This window comes from Colobus angolensis, unplaced genomic scaffold, assembly GCF_000951035.1.
Source record: "Colobus angolensis palliatus isolate OR3802 unplaced genomic scaffold, Cang.pa_1.0 Scaffold61, whole genome shotgun sequence".
NCBI lineage: Eukaryota > Metazoa > Chordata > Mammalia > Primates > Cercopithecidae > Colobus > Colobus angolensis.
In genome coordinates, this window is record NW_012119710.1 from 8,697,433 (window position 1) to 8,715,430 (window position 17,998).

The window sequence follows — 17,998 nt, forward strand, 5'->3', positions numbered from 1 at the left end:
TCCCCTATTCAAACTCCTTCCCCTCTCCAATGGGAAAACAGAGTTCAAGCAAGTCTATTCTGGATATTTTCTGAATTGTTGTGTTGGATTATGCCTCACTCCAACATACTTGTGGAAAAAATCATACCAAGTACTCCTTGAAGAAAAAGATAAATCAAACCTTTATAAAAGTCAAAAAGTGATTCATCTTTAATAAATTACTAATGTACAAGAAAATGTTGGATTTATGGCTTCCTGCATTATAGTAGATTAGTAACCACATTTTCTCTGAAGTAATCCCAATATTCTCCTCTCATACCATTACTTGATAGGTAGGGAGACTAGCCAGTGATAGAATCAAACTGTTAACTTACAGGAGAATTGGCCAGAGCTACTATTCTTGAACAGCCTGTTGTTTTCAGTATGACTGATTCCTATTTGGTATATCTCAGTCCTTCCTGATTGGTCCTTTTTTCTGGGATAACCAATCCAGGAAATACATTATTAAGTGCATTGCTGTTTTACTTTTGTACTTGTAAAGGTGTTAAATGTTTCTTATAGTTAATACTTATTGGAATTGTGTTTTAAATTACATTATTTCGGTACTAACAGCATTCTCTTCTCACAGGCTATCCAGATTATGATTGGCATCTTTCATGTTTTCATGTGGTACTTCCTATTGGTTTTGTATAAGGGGCAAATTAAAGGAGCCTTTGGAATATATGAACCTATAACTTACAAAACAGGATGTACTTTGTGGGGAATTTTTGTGAGTAGAATACATATATATTGCTTTAATCATACAATAAATAATATTCATGCCAATAATAGAAGGTAGGGAACAGTTTCTGAACAAGGTTTTCAGGAGAATTATGTGACTAAATCTCATGTTGATAATTTATTCAAAGTCAGATTCCTTTTTTCAACAAATATATATTAAGTACCTTTAATTTACAAGTGCTGTTTCAAGAGACATGGAAACGAGTACACAATGACAGCCATAGGGCAGTTTGTCCCTAGATATGTGAAAGGCAAAGAATCTCAACTGTAATATCCATTAGCATGATTAACTTGCATGTTTATTATCTTCACTTCAGTCTCCTCACCCAATGAGTCGGTACTCATTTTCTAAATTTTTCATTACTGACACTTTTCTGTGGTTTTTAGATAGCCATTAGGTAGGGGAAAACCTAGAGAGTATAGCATCCTGGAAGCCAAGTGAAGAAATTGTTAGAAGAGATGAGGAAGGATCAACTATATTATATTTTGTTGTTTTGTCAAATAAAATGAGGACTACGAATTGACTATTGGATTTAGCAATATGGAAGTCAGGATGATCTGCGCACTAGTAAATTTTACAAGTAGCTTCAGTGGAATTACGAAGCAAAAACCTGGTTGGAGTTGATGTAAGAAAAAAAATAGGAAGAGAGGAATTAAAGACAGCAAACAGACAGCTTCTTTAAGGACTTTAATGTGGTATAAAGAAATGGGGTGATAGCTGGGGAAATTTGGCTCCAGAGAGAGTTTGCTTATTAGTTTCTGTGAGTTGAAAGAAACAGCATCATATCCTTTGTTGAGAGGATTGAACCAAAAGAAAGAAAATTGATGATATGAGTAAATGGGGGTGGGTAGTGGAATCAAGTATTTGTGTAGGCAAGAGGTGATGGATTTTGATGCACAAATAGCTAGGAGCATAGAAAGTTTATCTAGGGCGGTGGTTCTCAGCTAGACGCGATTTTGCCCCTGAGAACATTTTATAATATCTGGAGATACTTTGGATTTTCACAGCTGGAGGTGTACATCAGGTGGGCAGGGGCAAAAGATGCTGCTAAATAGCCTGTGATTCACAGGACAGCTCCTCACAACAAAGAATTATCCAGCCTAATTATAAATGGTTTCAAAGTACAAAAACAGGAGGGAAAGGCAGAGAAAGAGAAAGGAGAATTTTCTTTGATAGGATGTTGGAAACCTGTGGAAGTTTTTGTTTTTGTTTTTGTTTTTTGTTTTTTGTTTTTTCCAGTAGCTTCAAATAGCTCAATGAATTAAGCAAGATTATGAGCTGAGACTGAGGATGGGGAAGTGGTTTGGTTGTTTGAGGAAAGGCGAGAGAATATGAAATAATCATCGAGGAAAAGTGAGAGTGCACAGATTATGGGGAGGTGGTTTTATTTTCATATAGCATTAAGGACACACTTGAGGTTTAGGAACAGGATATGAATATGGGTTGTATGCTTTTCTCAGGCCATTGTCAGCTGCATGAGTGCAACCATGCAATAGGATAAAAACAATCAGGATTTTTGTTTAGTTGTGCAACTATAATAAAACAAGAAAGGTGTAAAAGAGTTGCAAGTGGATATAGGGCAGTGTTTGTTATGGTTGGCCATGAAATTTAAGTTAGTGATGGAAAGAAGAATTTAACAGAGAGTTGAAGTTCTCAGATTATGGACCCAGGTGGGGTCAAAGGGTTGTTAAAATTTTAGTACTAGAGGGCATGAGCTAGAAAGATAGCAGGTGGTGATCCGGTGGAATACTTGAAATTAAGATTTGAAAGGTACAGCAAAGACAAGAGAATGATTATGGGAGTAAGTGACTAAGATAGTTTGGAGTCAGGGATTGGAGGAGAGAACAAGAATCACAAGCCCAAGGTACTAGAAAGATGATATGGTTTGTCTGTGCGTCCCCACCCAAATCTCATCCTATAGCTCCCAAAATTCCCAAGTGTCGTGGGAGGAACCTGGTGGAAGACAACTGAATCATGGCGGGGGGTGGGGGGGCGAGTCATTCCTGTGCTGTTCTCATGATAGTGAATAAGTCTCACAAGATCTAATGGTTTTAAAAAAGGGGAGTTTTTCTGCCCCTGGCCCCTCCTAAATTTCATGTCTTCACATTTCAAAACCAATCATTCCTTCCCAACTGTCCCCCAGAGCCTTAACTCATTTCAGCATTAACTCAAAAGTCCACAGTCCAAAGTCTCATCTGAGACAAGGCAAAGTCCCCTCCACCTATGAGCCTGTAAAATCAATAGCAAGTTAGTTACTTCCTAGATACAATGGGGGTACAGGCTTGAGTAAATACAGCTGTTCCAAATGGGAGAAATTGGTTGAAACAAAGGCTATAGGCCCCATCCAAGTCTAAAATCCAGTGGGGCAGTCAAATCTTAAAGCTCAAAAGTGATCTCCTTTGATTCCATGTCTCACATACAGGTTATGCTGATGCAAGAGGTGGGCTCCCATGTCCTTGGGCTGCTCTACCCCTGTGGCTTTGCAGGGCGTAGCCCTGCTTCTGGCTGTTTTCACAGGCTGGCATTGTCTGCAGCTTTTCCAGGCACACAGTGCAAGCTGTCAGAGGATCTACCTTTCTGGGGTCTGGAGGATGGTGACCTTCTTCTCACAGCTCCACTAGGCAGCGCCTCAGTAGGGACTCTGTGTGGCAGCTCCAACCCTGAATTTCCCTTCTGCACTGCCCTAGCAGAGGTTCTCTATGAGGGCCCTGCCCCTGCAGCAAACTTCTGCCTGGGCATCTAGGCAGTTCCATATATCATCTGAAATCTAGGCAGAGGTTCCAAAACCTCAATTCTTAACTTCTGTGTACCACAGGCTCAACACCACATGGAAACTGCCCAGACTTGGGGCTTACACCCTCTGAAATCATGGCCCAAGCTCTACATTGGCACCTTTCAGCCACAGATGAAGCAGCTGGGATGCAGGGCACCAAGTCCCTAGGCTGCACATAGCACGGGGGCCCTTGGCTTGGCCCATGAAACCACTTTTTCTTCCTAGGCTTCAGGGCATGTGATGGGAGGGGCTTCCATGAAGACTTCAGACATGCCCTGGAGACATTTTCCCCATTGTCTTGAGAATTAACCTTCAGCTCCTCATTACTTATGCAAATTTCTGCAGCTGGCTTAAATTTCTCCTCAGAAATTGGGTTTTTCTTTTCTATCACATTGTCAGACTGCAAATTTTTTGAACTTTTATCCTCTGCTTCCCTTATAAAACTGAATGCCTTTAACAGCACCCAAGTCACCTATTGAATGCTTTGCTGCTTAGAAATTTATTCTACCAGATACCCTAAATCATCTCTCAAGTTTCAAAGTTCCACAAATCTCTAGGGAAAAATGCCACCAGTCTCTTTGCTAAAACATAACAAGAGTCACCTTTGCTCTAATTCCCAACAAATTCCTCATCTTCCATCTGAGCCTCAGCCTTGATTTCATTTTTCATATCATTATCAGCATTTTGGTTAAGGCCATTTGATAAGTCTCTAGCAAGTTACGAACTTTCCCACATTTTCCTGTCTTCTTCTAAGTCCTCCAAACTGTTCCAACATCTGCCTGTTACCCAGTTCCAAAGTCACTTCCACATTTTCGGGTATCTTTTCAGCAGCACCCCACTCCTGGTACCAATTTACTGTATTCATCCATTTTCATGCTGCTGATAAAGACATACCTGAGACTGGGCAATTTACAAAAGATAGAGGTTTGTTGAACTTACAGTTTCTCATGGCTGGGAAGGCCCCACAATTGTGGCAGAAGGCAAGAAGGAGCAAGTCACATCTTATGTGGATGGCAGCAGGCAAAGAGAGAGGGCTTGTGCAGGGAAACTGCCATTTTTAAAACTATCAGATCTCATAAGACTTATTCACTATGGCAAGAACAGCATGGAAAGGACCCACTCCCATGATTCAATTGTCTCCCACTGGGTCCCACCCACAACACATGGGAATTATGGAAGCTACAACATAAGATTTGGGTGGGGACACAGAGCCAAACCATATCAAAAGATCAGATAGATAGACAGATATGTATATATACACATATACGTATGTATGTATGTGTGTGTCAAAATATCACCAAATATTAAGTGATGTTGGAGAGAGAATCAGCATGTCAAAATGTCAATTCATTCCAAAAGAAGAGTGGCTAAGGGGTCAATAGATTACTTCAACCCTGAAGAATAGGGAGTTATTGAATCTGACATGTGACTGAAAGGTGGAGGAGAAAGAATGGTTGGATAGCAATAATGAGCAAGGAAACCACTTAACCCACACTTCAAACAGATGGAATGAGGGCTGTAGGATACAATATGGCTGCCCATTGAGACAGCCAGTGATCACTAGAAGAAACAACGATCTCTGGGAGGTCTCCCACTTTTATACACACACTAGCTCATAAGTGTCAACGGATTGCCTTGAAAAATAGGAGAAAAGTACTGAATTTTCACACGAAATCCAGATAAATGATACATGGTTCATAAAGGATGCATGGCTCATAAATAATGCACTGGTTCATAGGTGATAAATGATAAATGATGCACTGAGTCACACGTGTCAAAGCACTGCCTTGGGAGAAAATAGGAGAAAAACTGTGGATTTTCCAATAAAATCCAAATAAATGATGCATTTTCCTTAGTGTTTAGCCACTCACATTATAAAAATAGTATATTTAACTCCTAGGAGAACTTATCTAAAATTTCAACTAAATGTAATTTAATACTAAACTTCTCACTTAAGCCTAAAATGCCTTTGAAAGGCATTTTGTAAAACACATGGTAATCTAAAGATAATCTCATTAGAGAGCACTCTAATTCAAAACTCACAAGATATTTTCACTTTAAATTCTGAGCTAGTTCTTACCTTCACTGTGTACCTCCTTAGAAATCTCAGCTTTTGTTGTGGAATGAAGTGCTGAACATATAGATTTAAAATTATCCATGGGAAGTTTGTAAGCTTCAGGTTTGGGCTTCCTACATATAGTGTACAGCATGACAAAAATAGCCTTTGACTTGGCTCTTTAGTGTTTTATCACTAAAACAAATAAGACAAGGAATACTCTGAGGAAATTGTGCAACCTATCTTCAAACAATATGGCATAGTTTTATACTTCTTGGAAGTAGATAGACTTCCTGACATGAAATAATGGAACCTCTGTTTTAAAAAACAAAGGCAAAGGCATGAATTTCTGCCATTACCTTAATAATGACTACAAATCTCATAAGAGACTGCATATTTTGTACCATCACAATGTGGAATAGATTCTTGAACCAATTTTTCCATATTTGGATATGTACATATTAATCATAATTAGTGGCATCATCTCATTAGGAAGGATAACATTAAAAGCAATAATCAAATGACTTATATATGATGTATCTCATACACTTAAAAGCAAATTTGGTTCCTGGTTCAGGACTGCTTAGGCTGTCTGGCATATTATCACAATGTGAATCTGCCTACTGTCCCCTATATGTTTCTGTTATGACTGACTCTACTATTACCTTTCAATGTATTACTACATGATGTAAATTTGTCCTGACCCATCTACTAAAACTTCTGTGTATTTTGTTACTATTAGCATTCTTAAAATAATTGACTTAGAAGAGAGTTGTTAAAAGTACATTCTAAATTGGTAAGCACTATCAATGAGTATTTATAAATATGTTTTTATATCCAGTTTATCATTGCAGGAGTCTTCATAATAGGAGTAACAAAGTATCCGACTCGATCTGGAGTAAGTTGAAATGTTTGTGGTATCTCTAGAAATCATTTATCACAAAGTTAAATATTAAGTTTTAATGCAAATATAATATCTAAATAATGAAGGAACCTATGCTACCTGTAAGATAAATGAAGGAATTAAGAATGAATCTAGAAGAACATAATTTAATGTAGACAAATACACTGTATTGGCTAAAATCATGATTATGTATAGGTTTCTAAATGTATATATAGTTTTTGTTTTGTTTGATGTTCTACCTTTTAACATTGTGTAAACTTTATAATTAAAAAATTTAATAGGACCTAATGCCTTTAGATATAGACATTATACTACTGTAAAACTTCATTTTCTGAACTATCCAATTTGGGAACAAGATTGTACCTTGTAATGAAGTAGGAAATTGGTCCAGATTAAAGATCCATGCATGGTATAGGTGGATAGATACTGGGAAGAAGAACACTTTAGAATCTGAGAGCTAAACATACCTTAGAAATTAGTCTGCCCTCTTAATTTGACAGATATAAAACTGATGTCTGAAGATATTGATAGATTTCCTTAGGTAATGAAAACCCAGGATTAAAATTATCAACTGACTCCTATTTCTACAAGCATTTTCCATTTTCTTTTTTTTCTTACAGTGGAACCACTTTTGTCCAAATCATATCTTATATGCTTTCTTCCAAATGACTTATAACATTGAAAAATACAATGCTTTTTAGCCTAAATGGAAGATTAATGATTAATGGACTGATGGTGTTAATGTTTCCTCCAGATTAACTGGGTTTTATATAAATTAGAAAAATGTTTTCTTAAGACTTAATACTTCTAAGACTTCAGAAACTAGATCAAAGTTTTAACTAGATGACTTTTTTCAGCCATGCAAACTATTACACCAAAATGTTTATTCTGAATATAATAAATTTACCTTCTGTCTCCTTTTCAGATTATATGTACTTTAATCATAAACATCTTCTGCATAATAACTACAATTACTGCAGTAACTCTAACAATAATAGAGTTGTCTCATTTCAATTCTCCGTCATACAGGAATTATGGACAAGCAGTAAGTGACCAATTCTATAGAAACATATTAATTTTAAAATTATTCTTTTTAATAATTTTGAAATCTTAGGAGGTAAGATGAGGCTTTTATTGGTCCTCATGAAATTCTTTGATTTAGTAATGAGTTCTTGATTGAAATTTTTAAATCAAAAATAATTCTAGGCTGTGAGTTTTAGTAAATATTAAGAGAATGTTTGAATTCTTGACTTGCTGAATTAAAGTGAGTAAAAATTTGAAAACTTCAGTAGCAAATGCCTATGTATTAGGCACAGAGTCACTTAATGATTCTCTTAATGAAAGAAAAGTATAATCTGGAACCCTGGAACCATTTTGCAAATAAACAAAAGAATTCTGCTACTGACACATACAGTTCAAATTGTAGACATCTAGCAATTTCTGGCTTAACATAGAGCTTTTCATACATAGCCTATCTTTGCATCTTACACGGATTTTGCTTTAAGGCAAAAAATGCTAAATATAAATAAACGTAACTTGTTTCCATTTAGTTCTCCAGTAACTGTGAAGATCTTTACTGATAACACAATAGGTTTATTTTAATTATACTGGCTTTAAATTCAGAATCATAGAATATTAGTGCAGCAAAAGACCTTAGCAAAACTAATACAAAATCTCACATTTAAAATAAGGACAAATTGGAGTGAAACACCTTGTTTGACCAACAGAACAAAACAAATAACAATTTCAGTAATGAGTAGAAGCATCCTTGCAAGTGAAGGATAAACTTCCTCCTCCTCCCCTACATACTTTCTCTCCATACCTGTGACATGTTATTAAGGCGGATGTCAGAGGAGAGAACCCAAACCTGGAGAACAAAACTCTGGAGGACAGTGAGATAATAAGAGAAAAATGCAGTAATTCTCCAAAATATATTATCTGTAATGAGTGATTATGTAAACAAACATGGACCAGATTTTCCCTATAAATCGTAAGAAAATTGTCCGGTTACCCTGAACATTCAATCTACAAATCTTTAGTTCTAATTTTGAGGGCAGAGAATAGGGAAGGAGGACTTAAGTTATTAAGTGCATAATTGTTTCAAGTTATATGTCACCATTCTTATTCATACACTTTTAATTATCAGTTTAATATGGCATAATTGCCAAGGATTGCCTTTTGCAGTCAGTGTGAGAAACCATTGTAGTCTGTATTTATCTGATCTGAACTCAGTAATAACCACTAGTTTTACAGTCTCTCAAAATCACAAGTTTCAGCACAAGTTTGCTGTGATTAGTTACACAAAATGAACTTGTATATTAGACTTGTATATTAAACCACCATCTTTTTCTAGTGCCATTATAGAATTATGTACTTACACTTGCTAAGGCAGCCAACATTTTACAGGACTTTTACATGCCAACTTTTCTAACATAAGTAAGGGTCTTGGCTAAATCTACAAACTCATCAAGTTATCAGTGTTCCCAGGCAGCATCAGAAAAGTGCATGAATCTGAAATATACTCCTTATGTAGCAAAATGGTTAATACTATAGATTCCAGAATCAGAGTGCACTTACTTAAATACTATCCTCAGTACTCACTGTGTGTAAACCCATGGAAAAGTTTCTTAACTTACCTGTTTCTAAGTTTTCTTTTGTGTAAAATGAAGAAAATGCCTGCCAGTTAACTGCTCTGTTCTTTCTTCCAAACTCCTGGCCTGTTGTTTTAAAAGCTAGCTTGACTTTTCTACTTGGCTATGCTGCTATCACTATCATATCAAGCTCAACAGATAGAAAATGGAAATTACTTACCTCCTCAAAGGTATACACTGCAAGACTCCCTCGTTTCAATCTCCTACACACAAAACCTTGACATAATACCTCATCTCTCTTTCTACTGTCTTTATAATTACCAAATATTGCTTATTCTTCATTTAAGTATATATTAATTAGGGTTATCTTGGTTTTAAGTAACAGGAAATACAATCCAAGTTGATTTAAGGCAAAAAGGGTCACTTACTGACTTAAGCTGGGTCCAGAAGCTTACAGTTTACATCATCTGCCAGGGACTCATTCATTCTCTCTCTCTCTCTCTCTCTCTCTCTCTCTCTCTCTCTCTCTCTCTCTCTGTGTGTGTGTGTGTGTGTGTGTTTCCTAGGTTGTTTTCACATTTGAGCTGATCTGGCTGACCTTTTGCTGCTTTCAGTCAGGGAGGGAGTTTTAGAAAAGCACTCTCATATAAATTAAGGAATATGGGGCCAGGCGAGGTGGCTCACACCTGTAATCCCAGCACTTTGGAAGGCCAAGGTAGGCGGATCACTTCAGATCAGATGTTTGAGACCAGCCTGGACAACAAGGTGAAACCCCGTCTCTACTAAAAATACAAAAGTTAGCTGGGCATGGCGGAGGGCACCTATAATCCCAGCTACTCAGGAGGCTGAGGCACGAGAATCGCTTGAACCCGGGAGGCAGAGGTTGCAGTGAGCCGAGATCGTGCCACTGCACTCCAGCCTGGGTGATAGAGCAATACTCAGTCTCAAAAAAAATTTAATAAAAAAATAAACAAATAAGGAATATGGGCAAAATGACTTTTCACAGTCTTGTCAGCTAAGAAGTCCCAAGTACTTTCTAGCTAAAATGTTATGATTATGATTGTGGATTTCTGCCAACAAAATTAAATCAAAATTATTTACCTTGGTATTTCAAACCTTCTACATCTTTTCCTTATCTTCCTGTTTATACCATATATGAATGAACACTATAATTCTCAAAATGTTATATTGCTTACATTCAGTTTTGTTCTCACATTAAAAACCATAGGTTGTTCTGATATATATTTTAACTTTACTATTGGTTCTATTTTACGTCTGAATTTTTAAATTATTTTGTCACATTTTTAATTTACGCTATTAAACTCTTTCTGAAACAAGATAGGTTACAAGGAAACAAGCAAAAAATTTAAAGTTGCCTAGAATGCTGCTTCTTCTCTTCGTTTTTCTCAGTCCTACCCTTATTTCAAAGTTCCTACCATTTTATGAAGCCTTCCCAGAGAGTAATAGCTTGGAGTGAACCTCCTGTCCCTCCTGTCCCCTATAATGAGTGAGCAAGTTTTTATCCATTTTATATGGTACCTTATATTATCTTTCTGTCTCTTCTACTTCATTATAAACTCTAAGAAATCAGGAAGTTCTTATGTGTCATTGCATTCCTATTATCTAATTCCTACTACCAGATAGTTTATTGAATATAAAAGATGTTAAATAAACTCAACAAAGAAGGAGGAGGAAGAGTTAGAGAAGGAATTGAAGGGGAGATAATTATGATGTCACTCTTTCTAGATCTGAGTATCATTTTTGTCTTTCCACAGCCAGCACAAAACCCACATTTTCAGGATGAGCACCAATATTATTCACATAACTAACTAATCAGATTTGTAGTTGAAAATACCTTTCTGATAGCAACAGAAGGGAATCTGTTTATCCCAGATTGATCCCAGCAGTCACAATCACCTTATGCTTCCAAGTTAAATGTTCTTTGAACTCTTTTTGAATTTATTATTCATTTTAAATGATATTAGAGCAATATGTATGTGAGAGTTTTATCACCATGTATGTAAATTTACAAAGCTGTTATTAATAATAGCTGTTTTAATAGAAAAGGATTGCTTGATAAATCTGTTGGTGGCCATCTTATCATTAGAGACAGAAGAGTCAAATCTTAGTAACTGAAGAGTTTAGATAAAGAGCTGTGCCAGTGATTCTGTAAAAGCTGTCAGAGTGAGACAAGAATGCTAAGCAATGGAGATCAAATACAGAAACCACAGATGCTGAACTGAGGAACCGAAAGCTAGGGAAACTGTAGCAGAGGGCAAAGGAGTAGAAATGTCTAAGGAACTCAAATGGTGAAAGGTTTATCTGTTCTCATTTTCCTTCCTTTTTTTTTTTTTTTTTTGACTCTCATACCAGTAGCTCCTTCCATGATCATGTTTGCACTCACTAAAGATAATAACATAAGATTTCTCCCTGTTTTTTGGTTATAGAAACTTGGGAGGGAAATATCACGTATTTTACTGTTCTTCTACCCTTTGGAATTTTCTGTTGCACTTACATACTCAATATGTAGCTGTTCCAATTTGGTAAGTGTTTACCCACTCTCTGGCAAATCAAAAGATGTTGATTTCTAGTAACTACACTCTATGAGGAGATGAATACAAATACAAATGAGAATATGATGCAAAATATTTAGAACTAATATGAACAGAATGTGTGATATTGCCTTTATTTTTTATTAATATTTTATAAATAGAAAACATAAAATTATAAACGTAATACATGAGGGTAAATTTAAAAGTAAAAAGCGTATAGAGTAAAAAGTGATTGTTTCCTTAATATACTTCTCATGATATCCACATATCCAATTCTACACACAAAAAAAGACCAATACACACACATTTTCTTTTTTACTAATTGTATGTATTATATTCACATTGTTTTGTCATATGCATTTTTTGCAATGATTAGAAATATCTTTCCATTACAAAACATATCTAAATAATGCCTTTTATTACCTTCATTGTTTTTCTTAGTATTCAACATTCCCTAACTACTGCATATGTAGCTTGGTTTCCAGTTTTTTCTAAATTATAAACAATGATGCAGTGAACACTTGAGTATAAATATTTTTGCATACAAGACCACTATTTCTTTAGGTGGTTGATTCCTAGAAATGTAATTGCAGAATCAAGTGTAACAACATCCCAAAATGCTATAACATTCACAAAAGTTTATGAGAATGATTATTTTCTCACAAGCTTAAAAGACTACATATCTAACATTCATTCATTCTTTCTCAAATATTTACAGAGAGCATGCTATTTGCTAAGCATTATCATAGGCACTAACGATGCAATGATCAACAAAACAATGTCCTTTCCATTAGGGAGTTTGCATTCCATTGGGAGAGAAAGGCAATAAACAAACACATAAAAATATAAAATGTCAAGAACTGAAAAATGTTATGAAGTAAAAGAAAGCAAAGTAAGGAGATAAGGCAAGACCATTTTACATAGGATGGTCAAGGAAAACTACTGTGATTAACAACTGATTGAAACATAGAAACAACTATAAGACTATATGGTAAAAGGATTTCTGAAGAGAGAGAATGAGTTGCATTTCCAGAATGGCTGACTGGGGACATGGTAACTCTCCCTAAAAATGAAATTATAAAACTGAATAAAATTATCAATAAACAACCTTCTAAAGAGTCAGGAAGTTGACCAAGCATACGAGAACTTGCAAAGTGTTTATTTAAGAGAATCTACTCGACCTCAGTAAGAACGGTGGATGTCTGTGGGACGTTAGTTTGGTACTGTTCCCACTCTTCCCACCTGATACGGTTAGGCTTGGTGTCCCCACCCAAATCTCATCTTGAATTGTAATCCCAGGTGTTGAGGGAGGAACCTGGTGGGAGGAAATTAGATCATGGAGGCAGTTTTCCCCATGCTATTCTCATGATAGTGAGTGAGTTCTCATGAGATCTGATAGTTTTATGAGTGTTTAGCTAGTCCCTCATTCACTCGCTCTTCTTTCTCCTGCTGCCATGTGAAAAAGGTCCTTGCCTTCCCTTTGCCTTATGCCATAACTGTAGGTTTCCTGAGGCATCCCCAGCCATATGGAACTGTGAGTCAATTAAACCTCTTTCCTTTATAAATTACCCAGTCTTGACAAGTTTGTTATAACAGTGTGAAAACAGACTAATATACCACCCCACCCTCAGATTCCATTACGCAGAAGTTTACTTTGGTGGGTCAGACTGTGAGATGACTCACTGCTTGAGATGACTAGTTTTATTTGGAACAGAGCTCAGAATGTTCCATGACCAAGAGGGTTATTAAAACAACCATAATCCCAGTGGCAAACAAGCAGGTAAGGCCAATGTCATTCCTAGCCTGACTAAGATCACAATACTTGTTGGGGCAAAAAATTTACTAGCAACCTACCAGAAACTCAACAGAGAAATCTGAAGAACAGGACAGCCACAGTGGACCTTGATAACTTCCTACTTTTCCCCTGTAGTCTGGAAGAATATAAATATGTGCAAAGCTATACACATACTAAGGAGACTGGAGAAGGTTGTAGTGAGCCCTTGGTTGAACAAGAGGCCTTGCAAAAATAAAGTAAAAGCTTGGGCAGCCTCAACTTTGAATATACTGCTCAAGCTACACTGATTCATTAGGAAAGGGTAGAAGTCTTACTGGCTCAAGGTGTCTAATACTTTCCTAGAGCTTCTATAACAAAGCACCACAAACTGTGGCTTAAACAACAAATTTATTTTCTTACAACTCTAGAGGCTAGAAGTTCAAGATCAAGGTGTTGGCAGGGTTAGTTTCTTCTGAGGCCTCTCTCCTTGGCTTTCACTTGGCTGTCTTCTTCCTGTGTCTTCACATGGTCTTCTCTCTTTATGTGTCTGTGTCCTAATCTCTTCTAAGCATGCCAGTCATATTGCATTGGGGCTTATTCTAATTACCTTATTATAACTTCATTGCCACTTAAAAGACCCTAACTCCAAATACAGTCATATTCCAAGGTATTGGGAGTTAGGACTTCCAGTATTCAAAGATACTGGTGGTTAGCAATAACCACCACTCCTGGGAAATGAGGCAATCAGAATGTAAAATTGCTATGATATATTATCTAAAATGTCCAGTTTTCAACAACAAAAATATGCAAATAATAGGAAATAGTTAACCATAGAGTTCAAAACAACACTTAACAGACATAGTGTCTTGGAGAAAGGGAAGGATAAATGTTGGACTTAACAAAGAAAGGCTTCAAAAATTAGAAAATATGTTTGAAGAATTATAAGATGGCAACAATGATTCATCAAATAAAAGTCAATAAAAGAGACTGAAATTATAAAAACCCCAATGGAGGTTCTAGAGTTTAAAAATACAAGAACTGAAATGAAAAACCCACTAGAGGAACTCAAGAGCAGAGGTGAACTGACAAAAAGACAAAATAAACAGACATAAAGATAGCAAAAAAGATGTTGCCCAGTCCAAAGAACAGGAAAAAAAAGAAAATGAAGAAAACTGAACAGAACCTCAAAATCCTTTGAGATACCATCACATGTATAATGGGAGTCCCATAAAAATGGGGAGTAACAGAAACAAATTAAAGAAATAATGGCCCCAAATTCCCCTCATTTCATGGAAAATATTCAATACATCCAAAAAGCTCAAGGATCTTCAAGTAAAATAAACACAAAGAGATCCACTCCTAGACACCTCCATGTCAAACTGATAAAAAGGAAAATCTTGAAAGCAGCGGAAAAAAAAAAAAAGACTTCATATATATTAAGAGCTGGGTTCTCATCCAAAACAATGGATGGGATATTAAAGTACATGGGGAAAAACAGGCAGGAATTCTTTTTCCTTTAAAACTATCCCTCAAAAATGAAGGTGAAATAGAGACAAACACAGATGAATAATGTGTTGCTAGCAGAAATTCCTCATGAGAAACACTAAAGGACGTTCTTTAGACTGAAAAGAAGTGACATCAGATGAAACTCAAATGCACATGAATAAATAAAAAAGTACCAGTAAAAGTAATTATGTAGGTGGTTATGAAATAACAAAAGATGTATAAATACATCTTTTGTGCTTTCTTCTGTTAACTTATTTAAAAGACAGTTGCATTAATCTCATTGGTCTCACCCAGGTAATCCAGGATGATTACCTGAATTTAAGGTCGTGTTATTAGTAACATTAATTCCATCTGTCATAACTACTCAGCGCCACTTTTTAGCATGAAAGTACTCATTGACAATACATAAAGGAATGGATATGGCTTGTTCCAGCAAAACTTTATTTACAAAAACGGGCAGTGGGCTAGATTTAGTCCATGTATCATAGCTTGCCAACCCTTCTTCAATAGATAGTTTCTCCATTTTTATCTTAAATTTTAAAAGATAAGATCATAAAAGCAGTAATTATAACACCATATTGGTAGTTATATAATATATATAGATAGAATATATGACAATAATAGCTCAAAGAAAAGGAAAGGGAATGAGTTATATGGGAATAAAGTTGCTGTATTTTACTGGAATTGAATTAGCATTCATCTGAAGTAGACTGTGATAAATTAGGGTGCTTATTTAGTGATTAAGAAAGCTAAAAATATAACAGCTTAAAAATAAGGGAATTAACATACACAAAGTATGTTTAATTTTTAAAAAATAAAGAACACAATGGCCAGGCTTGGTTGGTTAACAGCCATATTCCCAGCATTTTGGAAGGCCAACTCAGGCGGACCATTTGAGCCTAGTAGTTTAAGACTAGCCTGGGCAACATGATGAGACCTCATCTCTACAAAAAAAATAAAAATAAAAACATTAGCCAGGCATGGTGCTACATGCCTGTGGTCCCAGCTACTTGAGCGGCTGAGGTGGAAGGATCATTTGAACCCAGGAGGTCAAGGCTGCCATGAGCCCTATTCATGTCACTGTACCCCAGCCTGGGTGACAGAGCAAAACCCTATCTCACAAAAAAAAAAAAAGAAAAGAAAAGAAAACACATGAGACACATATAAAACAAATAACAAAATGTCAGATATAAATCTATTCATTGTAATAACAACATTAAAATGACAATGAGATGTTTTAAAATGCCTATTGGAATGACTGAATTTCAAAATATTGATGATGCCAACAGATAGCAAAGATTATGGATAAAAGAAATATCTCTCACACTCCTAGTTGAAATATAAGTTACTGAAACAAGTTTTAAAACTTTTTGGGCATTATCTACTAAAAATTAAACTGTGCATACCCTACGATCAGTAATCTCAGTCTTTGGTATATAACCAACAGAAACGTTTGCCCTTATGCATTCAGATAAACTTCCAGGAATATATAGAGAGCAGAATTATTCATAGTGGCCCCCAAGTGGAAACAACACAGGTGGGTGAGTGGTGAATAAGTTGAGGTGTATTACTTTATTGAAATTTGACATGCTGATTAAAAGGAACTATACCTGCACTTAACAACATGCATAGATCTCACAAATAAAATGTTAAGTATAAAAACTCAAAAGAATGCATAGTTTTAAAAACTCCATTCATATGAACTTTGAAACCTGGTAAAACTAAAGCTAACTTACAGTGTTTAGGGATGCAAGCTTAGTTGATGAAACTAGAAAAAAAAATTGACAGGATTGATTATCTAAAAGTCAAAACGACCATTACCTTGAAGGAAAGGAATAGGTAATAGTTGAGAAATGTCATGAGAGGATAGGGTGCTGGCATCTATTAAGATTTATGTTCAAGAAGACTATGGTTATTTTTATTATAAAAGTTTGAAGGTATACCAAAAGATACAAGTGATCCAACAGAAATTAAGAAAGTAGGCTAAAGGCTCGGCACGGTGGCTAACACCTGTAATCCTAACACTTTGGGAGGGTGAGGCAGGAGGATCACTTGAGGCCAGGAGTTTAAGACCAGCTTGGTCAACATAGTGAAACCCCATCTCTACTAAAAACAGGAAAAAAATTAAGCAGGGTGGCACAGGCCCGTAATCGTAACTACTCAAGTAGCTGGTGCATGAGAATTGCTTGAGTCTGAGCCTGAGAGAGAGGCAGTTGCAATGAGCAGAGATTGCACCACTGCACTCCAGCCTGGGCGACAGAGCAAGACCTTGGGAAAAAAAAAAAACAAGGAAAAAAAGAAAGAGAGAGAGAGAGAAAGAGAAAGAGAGAGGGAGGGAGGGAAAAGAAGAAGGTTGAGATAGGAATGGGACAGAAATATGATACTTTTAAGATTTTTCTCTATAAATATCAGTATTGCCTGTATTTTTAAAGAAAAAGACCTATTTATTAGTTGTATAATTTTAAGAAACATGATATGATTTGTAAGAGGTTGTTTTTTCTTCCAGTTTCAAAGACAAAGTGATCTTACATCTGTTGCTGAGGAAGCTGAGAACACTTTTTAACAACCCTAGAAATGTGAGGATTTTGCTGCTGCTGATGCCTGATGTGGGTCTTAATGATATCCCTGTATAACAAAGCAGTTACGAAGCCTACAGACTTTGTGCAAAATAAAATACAAACAAGGTGAATTTTTCTCCTCAGTATTCAAAAATGTCTCTGCTCATATTTTTCTAGGCTGCAAGGGGAAAGCTTTTCCCGATTTAAATATGAGATTATTACAGAATGAATTTGTTATCTAGGTACTCTGAATAGCTGTCAACTCTCCATAATAGAGCTTTTTGTAAGAAACTGTCAAAAAGATTCATTATTATCTCTAGAGTGAAGGCTATTGACTTGGGCCATGATGCCATATAATTCAGTGAAACTTTAAATACTTACGTCCATACAAGTAGAAAGCTCATTTTTTTTTTTATACTTTAAGTTCTGGGGTACATGTGCATAGCATGCAGGTTTGTTACATATGTATACTTGTGCCATGTTGGTGTGCTGCACCCATCAACTCGTCAGCACCCATCAATTCA

General features: G+C 36.1%; 1 protein-coding gene across 1 annotated transcript; it reads left to right on the forward strand.

Moving 5' to 3' along the window:
- The first annotated feature begins 619 nt into the window (after window positions 1-619).
- Window positions 620-17,617, forward strand: MS4A13 (membrane-spanning 4-domains, subfamily A, member 13). The gene is made up of 4 exons (XM_011963540.1): window positions 620-748; window positions 6,431-6,487; window positions 11,532-11,627; window positions 17,423-17,617. The coding sequence occupies exons 1-4, from the start codon at window positions 620-622 to the stop codon at window positions 17,477-17,479; spliced, it is 339 nt and encodes a 112-aa protein (XP_011818930.1). The 3' UTR covers window positions 17,480-17,617.
- The last annotated feature ends 381 nt before the right edge of the window (window positions 17,618-17,998 follow it).